The 17858-nt window shown below is 46.1% G+C and overlaps 1 long non-coding RNA gene and 1 gene segment (V, D, J or C); both read right to left on the reverse strand.

The window, feature by feature from the left end:
• Positions 1–1549: 1549 nt before the first annotated feature.
• Positions 1550–3815, reverse strand: LOC137308011 (uncharacterized). Its single transcript, XR_010959365.1, has 3 exons — positions 3591–3815; positions 2293–3445; positions 1550–2062 (listed from the first exon to the last, which is right to left on the reverse strand). It is a non-coding gene; the product is annotated as an uncharacterized lncRNA (long non-coding RNA).
• A 7753-nt stretch (positions 3816–11568) lies between these two features.
• LOC137308034 (T cell receptor alpha variable 38-1-like) lies at positions 11569–12045 on the reverse strand. The segment is given in 2 exon segments: positions 11569–11897; positions 12000–12045. Coding segments are annotated over 2 exon segments (375 nt in total).
• Between the last annotated feature and the right edge of the window lie 5813 nt (positions 12046–17858).

Here is a 17858-nt window from a genome sequence, read left to right on the forward strand (position 1 = left end):
GAGACATTTGAACAATCCATTCTTCTCTTCACTGAGACAATCACCTTACAATAATGTTGGACCGAGGAGAGCCAGACTGTGTTATGTTTCACTGCGCACAGCATGATCCAAATGAAAGCAGTGAAATCCTTTATCGGTAGCCTTTGTTGTGAGAGGAATGTGGGCCGGAGCATGTCAGTCACAAATCTTTGAACTTGGACAGAACATCGGCATCGATTGAGCCAAACTGACACTGACCATCTTTGGGATAAAGGTCAGAATTTAACTGCAGTTTAGCACTTCACGAGAGCTCCTGTTCGCTCTTTTTGTCCAATTTTTTCCCTTAATCTGGCCAATTTTGTCCATTTCACTTTAATCGGAGATATTTCCAACTACTTTCATTTCATTTCTACATCGGGATCGCTCGCTTTCTCCTGTTTGTGTTTTCCCGCCATCCTGAGAGCTTGTCCCAAAGTCTCTCATTTATTGGTGGGACTAATCTGTGCAGTTTTGCGCAGTGGTTTTACTGTTACTCACTGGGAACTGTCTCTTCCTGGTCTCTAATAATGTCAATTCCTTCAAACCATTGGTTGATTCTGTCCTGCGTTCTCTGGGCTGAGTTTCTCTGAGTTTCACACTATACAGAATCTGTAGAATAGAAACACGCCATTCGGCCCAATTGCTCTATGCCTGTGTTTATATTCCAAACGAGCCCCCGCCAACTCTAATTATCTCTTCTCACCCTGACCAATCCCGCACGCACCCACCCCACCCCCGCTATCTGTCTATTCCTTTCTCCCTTATGTATGCCTCAATCCTCCCCTTAAACGTGTCAATGTTATTTGCTTCAACCACTCTATGTGACAGCACGTTGCACTTTCTCACCACTCTCTATATAAATGAATTCCTCCCAAATTCTTTACTTTTACTGTTCATGACCATTTAATATTTATAGCCCCTTGTTCTGGATTCACCCACAAATGGAAAAAGGTTTCACCACATCCACCCTATTGAACATCTTCATAATTATAATGACCTCTTATCAGGTCTCCTCGTACTCTTCTCTTTTCCAGAGAAAAGAGCCCGGCCAGTTCAATCTTTCCAGATAGGTGTGGATTGATGCTGATGTCTTTTCTCAGGAGTATAAGAAATGCAAAGCTGAGAAAAGTACCGGAGCCCAATCGAAGCCCATCCCTCCGGTCAATCAAATTCCACCGGTGCCGGTTTGTACTTTGAACGGCCCAGGGGTCGGTGTCGCCACATTCCCGCTTGGCCGGCAATGGGCGATATGTCACTCCCTATCAGTGAATTATTTCTTGGTGGTTCTAAATGGACGTTTCTCCAGCCTGTACTTGTTCCCTCGGGTGTTCCTGTTTTCCTTTATAAGAACATTTGCGCCTCGCACTTACTCTCTCACTGCGTAATGTTGTTTCAATTAACATTAACCAAGGCTCCAGATAAATTAATGCAAACTGACATTAAATATAGAAAAGTGTCTGTAGTTCGAGGCTTTCAAATTTCGACTTAAACATGGAGCATCAAGAAAAAATTATTCTTTATTTGAAGGGAATTGAAATAAATATGATCCAAAATGCAATTAATTTCAGTCACTGTGTGTCCAATCGTGAAATGCCATCTAGACCTACAGCTGATCTCTTGTATCTGAAACCCCGCCGTGTTATACTCCAGTTTTTCTGCCGCTTCAGTTATCGGATGGGCCGCTGTAGTGTTGGGTTTACTCGACCGGTACCTCATTCACACTGCCCGGCTCTGACTGCAATCTCCTGCCCAGGAGAGAGCTCTGAAAACTCCCCCGTGCTCACAGGGACAGGCAGAGCTCCCTCAGTCACAGTTCACAACAAGAGCGGAGGTCGGAGTGCCGACAATTTGCGCTCATTTATACCAACTGGGGATCAGACTGAGAAAGAGTCCGGGATGTTCCTGGGACTCCCGAGGTCCCCGTTAAACCAGAGATGGTCCAGATGGGGTCAAACGCCAGTCTGCCTGTTCCGTGGGGGTCTCACACCTCCTCTGTCCGGAATCACATCCGGACCCGGTTCATATTCCAGTCCCGAATCTAAAACTGCAATGGAAATGTGTTCTTAGAACACGTTTAATGTTCTCTCACACCTCATCCCTCCGAACACCCACCCGGTTCATATTCTGTTCCCAAATCAATAAGTGCAATGGAAATGTTCCCTTGGAAAGCCGCTATATTTTACTTTGAGTGGGATTGAGCTGATACCGAGCACAATAACAAACTGAATATTAGCGGGCACATTCTGTAACACGGCGGGGTTTGGAGTCACTTACCGGCTGTGACGGTCACCACCGTCCCGGATCCATCCAAATAACAATATCCCCCGAGCCTTTCCCCAACACCACAGTTACACCGTGACACCGCTCTCAGTCACCCCGGTACAAGAACCACCGACACCTCAATCTGCTGGTCACACATCACCATAGAGTCCGCGCTGTCCAATTATTCCAATAGTTTTAGATCAATAAACAATATTCCATGTTTAACAGTCCCAGTCGGTCCAAACTGTTCTTTCTGAGACTCTCAGCTCTTTATAAAATGGCCCTGGTACACGGGCCGGAGATGGGCGCTTAATATAAATCTTGAAAATGTCAAAGAAAGATCACTCAAAGCAGGAACCTGCAATAAAATTAATCCAGATTACAGCGATAATAACATCAAACCTAAAAATCCAGGATCCGGGCCGGGATAATTGATATGTTAATAGTACAGAGGTATTTGCTGAGCTTTCTTCCACTGTGATTGCCCCAGAAACACAGTCCTTCAAGTCAGCATAAAATCCCCCGGTGCTTGGTGATAGGCGGGGACATTAGTTAAACGGCGGGGATTGCGGATCTCGGTTCCAGCTGTTTGAACAGGATCCCATCCGGTGTTCGGGACTTGTAAATGGGATCAGTCAATCCCAATCGCCATTCATTGACACCAATCCCAGGAAAGACATTATCCGCACTGAGTCCGTATTTATAAAACAGAAGAAGTTAACTGTAATAATCCAAGCTCATTATTAACTAGATTGTGGGGCAGAAGGCACGAGGCGGATCTGTTGGGTTTAATCGCAGATGAACTCCGATTTTTCAATTGTTTCCGTGACAATCTGCAGTTCGAGTTTTTGCATCACGAGAAGTCGAGACCGATCACTGTGGTCTTCATACTTTGCTTTACAGTAATAGGTGGCGCTATCTTCAACTCTCGTATCACTAATTTCCAGCGAAAACTTCTTTTCTGCCTTATTCGTTGACGCAACAAATCGTCCTCAGCTGGAGATCCGCTCCCACCCTTTCCCGGTCTGGGTTTGTTTGAAGAAATCCCCACTCTGGAAATAACGATACGAAGCACCCGCTTTGAAAACGCAGGTGATGGTGAGAGACTGACACTCCTTCTTGGTCACCGCTCTCGGGTCCTGTGTCACTGACTGACCGAAAGAGACTGAAAATTAAACAGAAAGTTTAATGAGACATCAAAGCCGAACCACACAACGGGGCTAAAACCGTATCAATATCTGCAATTCGGATGGACTCGGGCTGCTTTGTATTAAATTCACACAATGTCCACTTGGTTGAACGGCACTCACCAGGTAAACAGACAAACAGGATGAAAACAAGGAGGATTCCCATCGTTCTGCTGCCCGGAACTGATGGTTAATATGACGGCGAGCTGGAGGCTGCAGCCCTGGACTGCCCTGGGAGACTGCACCTCGGAGCTGTACTTAAATACTTGCGGGGATCCAGTTCATTTGCACAGGGCAGTGTCCCGGAGATCATTAATGGTCCGCACGGTTCCCGGAGATCAGGCTGCGTGCTGTGTGTAAAAGCAACAGGTTTAAAGACGGACCTGCAGTTTTATGGCTTTTCATTCGGTCTCTGAGCCCGATCTGAAAGCCCCACCCACATAAGTCTGATTTACAGGAGGGGGGAGTTGTTCTGTCAGCAGAGGGTGCCGCCTCCTTTACCCCACAGTAATGAGCTGGGTGGTCGGTTCATGTATTTTTTATTGGGTGATGTTTGTTGAGGGTGAAATGTTGGCCCAGGAAACCGGGAGAATCCCTCGCTCTTATTCCAATAGTGCCGGGGGATTCATTAACATCTCCCTGAAGGGGCTGACGGGACCTCGGTTAAACCTCTCATCCGTCGGACCATGCAGAGCTCCCTCAGTCCAGCAACTGCGTGCCAGGTTACAATATGAGACAGTCCAGTGCCATTTTCAATATACAGGCAGATATACACAATATATATAGACAATAAACTGTCACTGAAATTTAAACAATTTTTTTGTGCACGGTGCCTTTGTGGTTTGCATTAAAAATTCTGTTTACGTTATTTCTGATGAATTCTGACCTTGTTTGTGCCTGTATGATTTATTTCAGATTTTCAATTTGTAATTTAGATGAGATGAAGTAATAAATTCATAATGAAATTAAAACACAACAAAATTTCCATTTGGAATTAATGTCTTTATTTCCAAATCTGCTACTTTAATCGTTTTTCTTAAATAAATAACTGAACAATGTTCGCAAGCTGTAACTCTCCCCCACACTGAAACCAACACAGTGAACACATCCTCCCACAGACTATGTGTAAGTACAAGTTTAGCAAGAGTTAGTATCTGTTTTTCCTGCTCAACCATGCTTCCTGATTCTGTCTTTCTCTTCCTCCATGTCCCTATCTCTGTTCCCGCTTTTTTCTCTCTCCCTCCCCATCTGCTCCTACCTCGCCCATCTTTCCCGATCTTTCTCTTCCTCTCTTTCTCTCTCTGCGCTTATCTCCCATCCTCTCTTACTGTCGCCCTCTCTTTCTTCCTTTCCCTCTCTCACTGCTCCTATCTCTCATCCTATCTCTCCCTCTCTCACTGCTCCTATCACTCACCCTGTCTCTCCCTCTGGATATCTCTTTCTATCTCCCACTCTGCTCGTATGTCTTTACCTCTCCTTCCCTTCTCTCTTTTCCTTTCTTGCTCACTCTCTCTGAATTTTACTTGATTGAAACACACCCTGAAATATTTCAGTTTCGTTGTATAAAGCCATTACAAATCACATTTCTGTAGCATTTTATAAATATGAAAGATTCAATTAGGGGATGGAAGTCTGTCAGGTCGATCTCAACCTTAAAGGTGTCAGTGTTCAAAATTGTGTTGTGATCTGATTCTTTGATGATGAGATCAATGCCTTTACCCAGTAAACTACCAGGGAATCAGCACAGACCACTGTTCAGGGCCTTTACCCGGTAAACACATCAGGTGAATCAGCGCAGACCACAGATCAGGGCCTTTACCCAGTAAACCATCAGGGAATCAGCACAGACCAGGGATCACGGCATTTACCCAGTAAACTAGCAGGTTAATCAGCACAGACCAGAGATCAGGACCTTTACCCAGTAAACCATCAGAGAATCAGCACAGACCAGAGATCGGGACGTTTACCCAGTAAATCATCAGGTGAATCAGCACAGACCAGGGAACAGGGCCTTTACCCAGTAAACCATCAGAGAATCAGCACAGACCAGGGGTCAGGGCGTTTTTTTTATCAGTAAACCACCAGACCAGGGAATCGAGGTCTTTCAAATTTCTGATAAAATTCATGTGCATTATCACAAACGCAAGATCTTCAATGAACCAGCGCAATTGGTATGGGGCGGGGCAGGGGAGTTTCACTGGGGGAGGTGGGGCCTGTTTCACTGGGGGAGGGGGGAGTTTCAGTGGGGAAGGTAGGGGCTGTTTCACTGGGGGAAGTTGGGGTTGTTTCACTGTGGGTGGACGGAGATGTTTCATTGGGGGAGGGGGTGTTTCACTGGGGTGGGGGCGTGTTTCACTTGGTGGGGCTTTAATGGGGGGGATTAAACAGGAGGGATAACACGTGGGGAATACACGGTGGGGGATTACACGGGGGGATTGCACGGGGGGGATTACATGGGGGATTACACGGTGGGGATTACATGGAGGGATTACACGGGGGATTAAACAAGGGGAATTACAAGGGGGGGGGGTTACACGGAGGGGATTATACGGGGGGATTACACAGGGGGGATTATATGTGGGGATTACACGGGGGAATTATACGTGGGGGATTAGACAAGGGGGATTACATGGGGTGATTAGACGGGGGGTTTGAACAGGCGGGATCACGTGGTGATTTCACGGGGGGATTATACGAGGGGATTACAAAGGTGGGATTATATGGGGGGATTACGCAGGGGTAATACACAGGGGGGATTAGACAGGGGGGGTAATACAGTCGGATTACACAGGGCGATATAGACGGCAAGAGAATGAAAAGAAAACAGCGTGAAAGGAAGGAGAGAGAAAGAAAATAATGATGTGATACTCGCACCGCAAATGGGCGCTGCTCCCACTCGGCAACACAAACCACCCCCACCCCATCAGATCCTCGTCCAACGGGCTCTGCAAACTCTCCTCTGACTCAAGGCCCTGTACAGGGGAACAAACCCTGAGCTGAGCTGGCAAACTGGCGCAAGGAAGGGAGGATGGAAGGGTGGGAGCTGGATCGATTCTCACATACACACACTCATAGGGTGAAACACGTTCACAACAGGGAGTCTCACTCACACTCGTCATCCTCGGCACACTTTAAATCCGTGCATTGAGACAGAGACAGGGGGTTTAAAGATATACAGACAACCACACTGTCCAACAATACATTTTAATTACATGTGCAGTGAGACAGAGAGTTTAAAGATACAGAATCATTCACCAATCTGACTGTAGCAGCACATCCCACGAGCAAGAGAGAGGGGTTGGTGGGTCTGACCTCCCCTGACATAGCAGAGGCTTATCACTCAAAATCCCCCCTCCGCCCTGTCCAAAGGCCCTCACCTACCAAGTAACTGCATTTTGTGCCTGAGAACCCGCCCTCCCAGGTGTGGGAGAGTCCAAGATGAATCTGTTGGTATCTGAGGGTTGGGGTGGGCGCGTGGTGATGTGCCATGTTCCAGTGTTCCAAATGTTTCCTTCTTTGACAGTGTGAGGCATCTCCCGTCTAGGGTCCGGTCTCAGGGCCGCGACCTGAGGATGAAATTTAACCATTGAGCACAGGCAGGCACCGGCTGATGGACTGAGCGGACCAAGACTGGGCTGAACCACCGAGGGAGCTTCACTCACCTGAGCAGGTACGTTGCTCAGATCTTTAACCATTGAGTATAGGCAGGCGCTGAGCTGATCCACCGTGGGGGGCGGCTCATTCACCTGAACGGGTACATTGCTCGCATCTTCCTTTCATTCAATCACTCCCATTCCACGATTTAATAATTTTTTTGGCTTTATTTTAACTTTCTATTTCTTTTCCTGTTATCTGTCTGTTTTAGCCTCTCTTTCCGATGATATTTCCTCAAACGTTCCGCTTTTCCCTCTACTCATTTATTCCAATTTCCCCCATTCCCTTTACAAGCCCCAGATTCGCACCCATCCCCTGCCTCCTTGTGACAACGTGCAGTCTGCAGTCTGTGCTTCCATATCCCTCTCTCTATCTCTCTCTTTGTGTCCGTGTGAGTCACTGTTCCTCAGGCTGTTTTCAATCAGCCCTCTGATTGTCCATTTATATGACACAAAACAGTGCGGATCCCTTTAACTCACTGCATGGCATGAGGGAGTCATTCCATGGGTGGAATAGTCAACACAACAGTTACTAAGCTGTCCCCTTTCTGTGTATTTATAATTACAAATACGCACCTGGATCTTTGCCCCTTTTTGATGGTATCTCTGAGTATCACACACTGTACTCAGTCTCAACTTTCCCTATCTCCCTCTGTTGGTTTCTCTGTATCACTGTACTCAGTCTCACCTTTACCAATCTCCCTCTGTTGCTTTATCTCTGTATCACTCACTGTACTTAGTATTACCTTTATCTCCCTCTGTTGGTTTCTCTCTGTACCACTCACTGCACTCACTTTCATCTTTGTCAATCTCCCTCTGTTGATTTCTCTCTGTATCACGCACTGTACTCAGTCTCACCCTGATCTATCTCCCTCTGTTTGATAGCTGTCTCAAAGAATAGACAGAGAATAGGTTGATACGTGGGGAGACTCACTCACCTGCACATGTACATTCCTCAGGTCTTTAACCATTGAGTACAGGCAGGGACTGAGCTGCTCCACCGAGTGGAGCCTCACTCACCTGCACATTTCTCCTTTAAAATGACTTTAAAAGAACAGGTCCCACTTTATCATGTTATTTGTAGGAAATTATCTTTAGTTATTAGCCGACATAAACACTGACTGTTTATCAACATTACTGAATAAACTAATATTAAAAGAGTTAAATTTACTTTTCTTCCCATCCTTATTCAAACACCGGCAGACACTGCCCCTTTAAGTATTAAAACTAAGAGAAACAGGTTAGGCCGTACTGGTTCCCTTTGAGAGGCCCCGTGCTGAGCCCCGGGTTCACGGCCCTGCGTCAGCGGTCCCAGGCTGCAAAAACTGGGTTCTTTAGCGCTAAGCGGAGGCCCGAGGCGGCCCGTGACCTCCTGCCGGGTACTTTAGTGTGACGTACAGATTGCCATGTGTGTGTGTGACCTACAGACGTCCATGTTTGTGTGACATCTCTGTATCATGTTTATCTCGGGTCGAATTCAAACATTTCCAGTCCCGTATTATCACAGATCTGTAGATCTCTGGGGTTTAGAACAGGATCAGTCTGTATAAGGAAAAGTCCGGGATCTGCGGCAGATCCACCAGGTCACATTTTTCAAAGGTTCCCTCACCCGCTGCAGAGAAGTGTCCAATTACAATGTTCTTCGTGGGCTTAAGACTGTGACTATTAATGGCGCTCATTGAGTAGTGGAGAGAACTCAGTGATACCGGGGATTAAGACTGAGTTAGAGTTTGTTCGCTTTACACCTTATAAGAGAGAGAGAGTAAGGGAGAGAGTGAGAAAGTCACTGAGTTAATCAGACGCACACAAACACACAGATAGAGTGAGAGTAAGGCAGATTCCGAGTTAAACAGAGAGAGATCGAAACAAAGAGACCGAGAGACAGAGACACACACACACAAACACACAGGCACACACACTCACACATAGTGAGAGAGGCTTCGAGGTAAACGGAAAGAGATGGAAACATAGAGAGATTGGGAAAGGCAGATAGAGAGAGAGGGACAGAGACAAAGAGAGATAGAAATAGCAAGAGAAAGAGACTGACGTCGATGGGCAGGAAAGAGTTGGGGATTGAACCAGCAACTGTCTCAACCACACACAGCGATTGGTCCACGGCTAACAGTGTTTGGTGCACAGCCAGTGTCCGTTCTGAGAGACCAGCCAATCATATCCATGGGAAACGCCCCTCAGTTTCCCAGCACGTGGAACCCGCCCCTGATCTGAGTTTACTCTTCAACATCAGACTGGAAGGGTCAACAGATTGAAAACATTCTGCTATTTTCTGTCGAACTCTAACCACGTACCATGTGCTCCCTGTGTTCCTTACTGATAATAATGATCATGCCGCCCGTTGAGTTGTTTAAGTTGTCAGTGTGTATTTCATGGGATATATTCATTGCCGTACATTTGACACATTCTCTATGTTGTTACAGGAACGAGTGGCAAAGACTCAGTGTCCCAAGATCCGTCTGAATTAAAGGTTCAGGAAGGACAGACCATAACACTGGACTGCAGTTACTCCACAACCCATCCTTTTCCCTATATCTTTGGGTTCATCCAGTATCCCGAACAAGCTCAGAGATATTTATTGAAGAGATACAGCTCGGTGCTGAGAGATAAGTCTCCAGATTTCCCAGAACGGTTCTCTGCTGATATGGACGAACGCAAGAAAATGGTTCCTTTAAATATCAACGGGGCTCTTGTCTCTGACTCTGCCGTGTATCTCTGTGCCATGGAGCCCTCACCTGCTCTCACTGAATCCGATCTGCGATCTGGATTGTGATCTGATAATAGTACAGATACCAAACTAGAAAGATAAACAGATGGATTAATACATAAATGTACAGATTATTAAATAGATAGACAAGCAGAGAGAAAAACAGACAGTCTCCCTGTCCTCGATTTCTCTCCCAATTATTCCTTCCTCCTTTGTTTGAAAGTATCCATTCCATGCAGACAAAACCAAGCGCGTTTGAATTCCGGCTGCCGAGTCTGCTAGTGCATAACGCGGTTTGTTTCACGGCTCAGTAACCGGTTTGTTATAGTTAGTAATAGCATCGTTATTAACAAAACCCAATATAATTTTGAAAACCTCCATTAAATCTCCCCTTAACAGCCTCAACTCAAAGGAGAAAAAACCCAGCTTCTGCAGACTCCCCACACTCATCCCTGGTACCATTCTGGTAAATCTCCTCTGCACCCGCTCCAAGGCCGTGACATCCTTCTTAAATTGTGGTGTCCAGAATTGGACACAATGCTCTAGCTGCAGCCTAACAAGTGTTTTATAAAGGTTTAGCATTACTTCCTTGCTTTTGTACTCTATGCGTCTATTTATAAAGACAACGATCGCGTATATTTTTTAAACAGCTTTATGAACTTGCCGGTGCACTGCTGCTTCAGATATACTGAACGGCAAATGGACAAATGATGATTGGTTTAAAATATCACTCTGCAGTAACTCAGAAACAAGAGTGCACTGAGTGTTGGACTCAAATCAAATTTCTCGGGGAGAAATTCTGATCTATTCCGCTAGATGGCAGTAAAACCCCAATTCTGAGAAATAAGCCAATCACAGCCCTGGGAAAAGCCCCTCGGTTTCCAAATAAGTGTTGATCTGCAGAGGGCCCGGGGACTCGACTTTCCGCATCTCTCGACACATCGAAAAGCGAGGGGAATTTCACGGTCCGCGGTCTGCAGTGTATTACTGCGGGCTGAGAGACAGGAGCCAGAGGAAGGCTCGGACAAAAACACGACCGGAATGTCACAAAATCGACGGGATAGCGGGCAGTGTTGGGAGAAACAGGGACTGTCAGTACTTACCACACGATAGTGTCGGTGCAAAAACAGGCAAATGAACAATAATGCAGGACAGTAATATCACTATTTATTATTAATAACAATAACCATGCTGTTAATTTCATGATAGGATGCCCGATGAGACGGTGCTTCCAATCCCCGTTCATTAAATGAGGACCTTAATTTTCAATCTTAATGAAACAAATATAAAACCAGTTCTCATTTTGTGTCTCAGGACTGTCGCCCGAGGCGGCAGGAAATGAACTGAATGGAGGGGAAGCATTTACTAACGATTTAAAGAGCCAGAGAGGAGTCAAAAACCTTCAGACCAATGACGTCTCCGCTGAATCGTGACCCCGTGAGACTCCTGGTCCCAAACAGGTTGCGGAAACTCAGAGGAGAGTCCAGAGAACACGAGAGAGCAACAATCAATAGTCTGAAGATGGAGATTGGCAGAGAGACAGTTCCCAGCAAGTGACAGAAAAACCACGGCGGAAACTGCACGGACTGATCTCATTGACAACTGAGTGACTTTGGGGCAAGTTCTCAGGTTGGTGGAAAACCGCGAGCAGCACAAACTGAGGGTTATATCCGGCATCAGCAGGCAGAACCTCTGATCTACAAAGCGGGGAGAGTTTCTGTCCGAGGGTTTAATTGAATTCCATCACTGTGAGTCTCAGGGCACAGTAATAAACTGCAGTGTCGCTCAGCTGCAATCCCGAAATGGTTAAAGTGGTGAATTCGGTCGAGGTCTGGAGCTCTGCTGAGAAACGAGCTGTAGCAAAATCTGATTTATACTCAACACCATCATGATCCTTCCTCAGTATATACTCGGGTTCTGTGCCTGGGTATTGCCGGTACCAGTAGAAATAGTAGACGCTCTGTGTAGTATCATAGGTACAGTATAAAGTCACCGCTCCTCCTTCCGTCTTAACTGCTGAGGGCAGCGGCTGAGTGACAGAATCTCCATGACTCAGATCTGAAAAAGATGTTCAACAGGAAAAGATCAGACCGACGGGTGTTTAAAATTAAATTAAAACTCAGTTGGAAATGAGAGAAAAGATGTTTGGTCCATAATTACCTGTCAGAAATGCTCCCCACACAACCCAGATGCTGAGTAGCCGCATTGTCGCTGTCGGCTCTGTAAAAGAGGGTTTCGATATTTGAAGACAACCCTTCGAATCCCCGCACTAAATAATCTGCTGTCGTGTCTCAGGATGCTCTCACCTCACTTCCTTGTGTCCCCAGTGGTGCTGTGAGACCGGCAGGAGGCGAGCTCGCTGCCAATCAATGGAAATACTCCGAGTTGGGCTACAGTTAGTGTCGTTACAGGGGGAATATTTCCGGCTTTTGGAGACCGGGAGTGGGAATGAGATCCTTGTTTGGTTATTGTAACTGGGAAGCACAGTGATTGTTAATGGTGACAGAAAACATTCCAGCATTAAACAGACATCCTGATGGACAATAGGCATTGGGGGAACTCTGCTCTTGGGGCGTATTTTATAGATCGTAATCATGAATGCGTCCAACGTATCGGGGTAAATATAACGCATGAAACACACACTGACCATTTAAACATAGACTCACCGGGCAGCACGACTATTATTATCAGTAAGAACATAGGGAACACATTGTGTGTGGTTTAGAGTTCGACAGAAAATAGCGGGATGTTTTCAAGATGTTGACCTTTCTCGTCTGATATTAAAGAGTAAACTCAGATCAGGGGCAGGCTCCATATTCTGGGAAACTGAGGGGCGTTTCCCAGGGACAGGATTGGCTGGTATCTCAGGACTGACGGCAGTTGTTCACCAATCACAGTTAGCTGTGGACCAAATGCTGATGGCTCTCTCCAAACCGCGCTTCCTCAGGGTCCCTCAGTCTTTGTCTTGCTTTATTTCTGTCTCTCTGTCTGTCCCTATCATTCTCTGCATCTCTCTGCCTATTTTACTCTACCTGTGTCTCTATCTCATTCTCTCTCAATGAATCATGTTCTCTGCCTCTGCCACGCTTTCTCTGTCTTTTTCGCTCTTTCTACCTCTCTCATTACCCCCGTCTCCATTTCCATTAACAGTTGCAGTCTTGAGGCAGGAGGGACATGACAAGTCGGTACAATATTGGAAAATGTTACATTTTCGAACACTGACAGCATTGAATTTAGGTGGAGAAAACCGCTCGATCGGGCTGTACTTTACCGTTCAATTTCTGTACAGATTCTCTGGTATACAATCCTGGTGACGTCCTGCAGCCAATCCTTGATGCCGACCTGTGCCCTTCATTTGTACGAGACCGGAAAGACCTTTATTCTCTCTGGGTCTCAGGCCACAGTAATACACAGCGCTATCTTTGATCTTCAAGCCTTTCATGGATAAGTGAAAAGTGCCCTATATCCGCTTGAGATTCCTGGTGGCGTGTTCAAAGCCCGGAGCCCTCTCGTTATTGCCGTAACTATCGGCTCTGAACAGATACTGAGGTGCTCGGCGGTGATGCTGGCGGTACCAGAACAGGTTATAGCTCAAAGCTGAACCCGATACAGAGTAACTGCAGGTTATTGCAGAATCTGCATCGTCTTCTGATACGACTCCTTATTCAGACTGGGACACCGTGACTCCGTTACTCGTCTCTGAAAACAAGCAGCGGACACACAGTTGGTTAGATGGATTAACAGAAAGAAAATAATCACCCGGAGATGGAGATGGGAAATTGTATGAGGATTGAAGAATATTGTAGGAAGTTTCCAATATCAGCGACCTGTGATCAGGACAATAACCAGAGTCAGGCAAGAAGGTGGCAGATGGAGTATTATGTGGGGAAATGTGAGATTATTCACTTTGGTAGGAAAAATAGAAAAACAGGATATTTTTTAAATGGTGAGAAACTATTGATCGTTGGTGTTCAGAGAGACTTGGTGTCCTCGTACAAGAAACACATAAAAGTTAGCATGCAGGTACAGCAGACAATTAGGAAAGCAAATGGCATGTTGACCTTTATTGCAAGGGGTTTGGAGTACAAGAATAAGGAAATCTTACTACAGTTGTACGGAGAGCGCTCTTCTGTGGACAGCACAAACTTGTCATATCACACTGGAACAAACACACGAACATATATGTACACACAGACAGATATACACACACAGCCGTATGCCGTCATGGAATCAACATAGACCAGGCACCAGTGCTTTTTTTCAGTAAACCATCAGGGGATCAGCACAGACCAGGGATCAGGGCCTTTACACAGTAAACCTTCAGGGAATCAGCACAGACCAGGGATCAGGGCCTTTACACAGTAAACCTTCAGGGAATCAGCACAGACCAGGGATCAGGGCCTTTACCCAGTAAACCATCATTGAATCAGCACAGACCAGGGATCAAGGCCTTTACCCAGTAAACCATCAGGGAATCAGCACAGGCCACGGGTCAGGGATCAGATTTACCTAGCATTATACAATCACAGTGCCTTACAGCACAGATAGAGGGCATACGGCCCATCATACCTCTGCCAGTTCTTTGAAAGGACTATCCAATTAGTCCCTCTTCCCCTTTCTTTCTGCATAGACCTCTATTATTTTACCTTCAAGTATTTATATAATTCCCTTTTGAAAGTTATTATTGAATCTGCCCCATTGCTTCTTCAGACAGTGCATTCCAGATCCTAACAACTCTGTGTAAACAATGTTTTTTCATGTCACCTCTAGTTCTTTTTCCAATTAGTTTAAATCTGTGTCCTCTGGCTACCGACTCTTCTGCCACTTGAAACAGTTTCTCCTTATTTACTCTATCAAAACCGTTCATGATTTTGAACACCTCTATCAACTCTCCTCGTAACCTTCTCTCCTCGAAAGAGAACAACCCAAGCTTCTCGAGTCTCTCCACATAGCTGAAGTCCCTCATCCCTGGTACCATGCTAGTAAATCTCTTCTGCACCATGTCGAAGGCCTTAACATCCTTCCTAAAGTGTAGTGCCCACAATTGAACATAATATTCCAGCTGAGGCCTTACCAGTGTTTTAAAATGGTTCAGCATAACTTCCTTGCTTTTATACTCTATTCCTCTATGAATAAAGCCCAGGATCCCATATGTCTTTTTTACAGCCTTCTCAACTTGTCCTGCCACCTTCAAAGACTTGTGTACGTACACCACCAGGTCTTTCTGCTCCCTCACCCTCTTCAATATTGTGCCATTTAGTAAATCATTAGTGAATCAGCACAGACCAGGGATCACGGCCTTTACCCCGTAAACCATCAGGTGAATCAGTAGAGGCCAGGGATCAGGACTTTTGCCAGTAACCATCAGAGAATCAGCAGAGACCAGAGATCAGGGCCTTTGTCCCGGAAATCATCAGGTGAATCAGCACAGACCAGAAATCAGGGCGTGAGCCTGATAAACCGTCAATCAATTAGCATTGGCCAGGGATCGCTGGCTTTCGCCAGTAAACCATCAAGTGAATCAGCACAGACCAGAGAGGAGCGTCACACATCTGCACAGGTACATTGCTCAGATCTTTAATCATTTAGAGCAGGCAGGCACTGAGCTGAACCACCATGGGGGCCTCACACATCTGCACAGGTGCATTGTTCGCATCTTCCTTTCCTTCACTCTCTTCCATTGTCCTATTTCATAAGTTTCTTTGCTTTATTTATTTTAACCTTCTGTTTCATTTCCTCTTTACCTGTCTGTTTTAAACGCTCTATCCGACGATGTTTCCCCATTTCCTCTTTACCTGTCTGTTTTAAACGCTCCATCCGACGATGTTTCCCCATCTGTTCTGCTTTTCCTCTGCTCTTTTCTCCCCATCTCCCCCATTCCCTTTACAACCCGCAGATTCCCACCCATTCCCATGCTCCCTTGTGACACTGTGCAGTCTGCAGCCTGTGTTCACATGACCCTGAGTTTCATGCAGCGTTAAAACTCTCTCTCTCTTTGTGTCCGTGTGAGTCACTGTACCTCAGGCTGTTTTACTCAGCCCTCTCCATTTATTGATTCCTCCATATATAATACATGGTGCAGATCCCTTTACCTCACCGCACGGCATCAGCGGGTCATTCTAATGGGTGGAATAATCAGCGCAACTGTTGTTGAACTCTTCCCTTTCTGTGTCTTTATATTTACAAATACACATCTATATCAATCTCCCTCTGTCGGTGTCTCTCTGTATCACTCACTGTACTCAGTCTCACCTTTATCTTTCTCCATCTGTTGGATCGCTCTCTCAAGGAGTATAGACAGGGACTGGGCTGATCCACAGTGGGGGGCTTCGCTCACCCGCTCATGTACATTGTTCACATCTTTAACCATCGAGTAAGGAAGGGGATTTGGCTGTTCCATCATGATGGTTGGGGGGGGGGGGAGTTCGCTCACCTGCACAGTTCTCCTTTAAAATTTCTGGAACATTTCTGATCCGATTTTAAAATATTCCTTGAAGGAAATTGTCTTTATTTATTGGCCAACATAAACACTTGCTGCTCATTAACCTTACTGCATACATTAATGTTAATAGATTTGAATTTCCTTTCCTTCCTTAATTCAAAGTCCCACCGACTCCCGCCGTGTATTCAAACTAAGAGGAACCGGTTAAGTCGTGATTGGTCCTTTAAGAGGCAACGTATTGGCTCCTCTTTCGAGGTCCCGTGCTGAGCCCCGGGGTAACGGCTCTTGGGCAGGTGTCACGGCCCTGGGTCAGGGGTAACAGGCTGCACAAACTGGGTTCTTCAGCGCTGGAGACGGCCCGGGACCCCTGACTCTGAATCGATGGGAGAGAAAAACAATCACGGAGCTCTGACGTCACTGGGCAAACGCCGCGGCCACATTTGTGTGACGTACGATATCGCCCATGTGTGTGACGTACGGTCAACCATGTTTGTGTGACGTGCATTCGGCCTTGTTTGTATTACGTACGGTCGGCGATGTTTGTGTGACGTATTGCCGGCCATGTTTGTGTGACGTAAGGTTGGCCGTGTTTGTGTGTCGTACTGTCGGCCATCTTTGTGTGCCGTACGGTTGGCCAAGTTTGTGTGAAGTGCAGTCGGCCATGTTTGTGTGACGATTTGTCGGCCATGTTTTTGTGACGTACGGTCGGCCACGTTTTGTTTGACGGACAGGGCCATGTCGACGCTTCTGGTCTGAAACTAAAGAATAAATTCAATATGTCCTGACAGTGGAGACAGTGCGCAGCAAATGTCTGTCAACAACACCGGCCTCTGCATCATTCAGGTTTCGATAAGTTCACTGATCAAAAACATCTACAGCAGGCCCCAGATTTGTTAGTTTTAAAACATGATTCATAATTCCACACACAATAACTTGCATTTCCGAGTGACCTTCACCCAGAAGAGATTCTCAGAGCAAACCACAGGACGGGCAAGAGATCAGAAGGACCGAAATTATTGTGAAAAATTCGGAGAACGTATTCAATGCGAAGGTGTGAAGTTATTTAGGGACAAACTGGCAATGAATAATTTAATCGCAGCTGCAAAAGAAAACACAAACAACGTCTAATGTTGGGGCAGGGGGAACAACTGCACCTGAGTTTCCTGTGGGCGGCTGCGCACCAGCGCCACTCACGCGGGGTTGAACATTGCTGCAATGAGCGAACGGAAACGGCCCACACTTCAAAGGCGTTTCAAATGCACAATTGCAGCTTGTGTGTACCGAGCGACCTACTTTCCATTGTTACAGTTTCGGAAAAGAGCTGGGACAGATTTCAGCGTCGTTGGCACACCTGTGTGTGCAGACTGGACGTCATTCACTGTTACAAGTCAAACAGAATTGTTTCTCTTTTGAATCTATATATGGTCATAAAGGAATGGATAGAGTAGTGATTCCATTAATCTCTGGGATCTAGGTTCAATTCCAGCCAACACTCAGTTGTCCCAGGTCTCCCCCTCTCTGATAGAAAACTGGACGGTGCCATGGATCATACACTGTGCTTCCAACTCAGCTGCCAG

The sequence above is a fragment of the Heptranchias perlo genome, unplaced genomic scaffold (genome assembly GCF_035084215.1).
Source record: "Heptranchias perlo isolate sHepPer1 unplaced genomic scaffold, sHepPer1.hap1 HAP1_SCAFFOLD_118, whole genome shotgun sequence".
In the NCBI taxonomy this organism is placed as follows: domain Eukaryota; kingdom Metazoa; phylum Chordata; class Chondrichthyes; order Hexanchiformes; family Hexanchidae; genus Heptranchias; species Heptranchias perlo.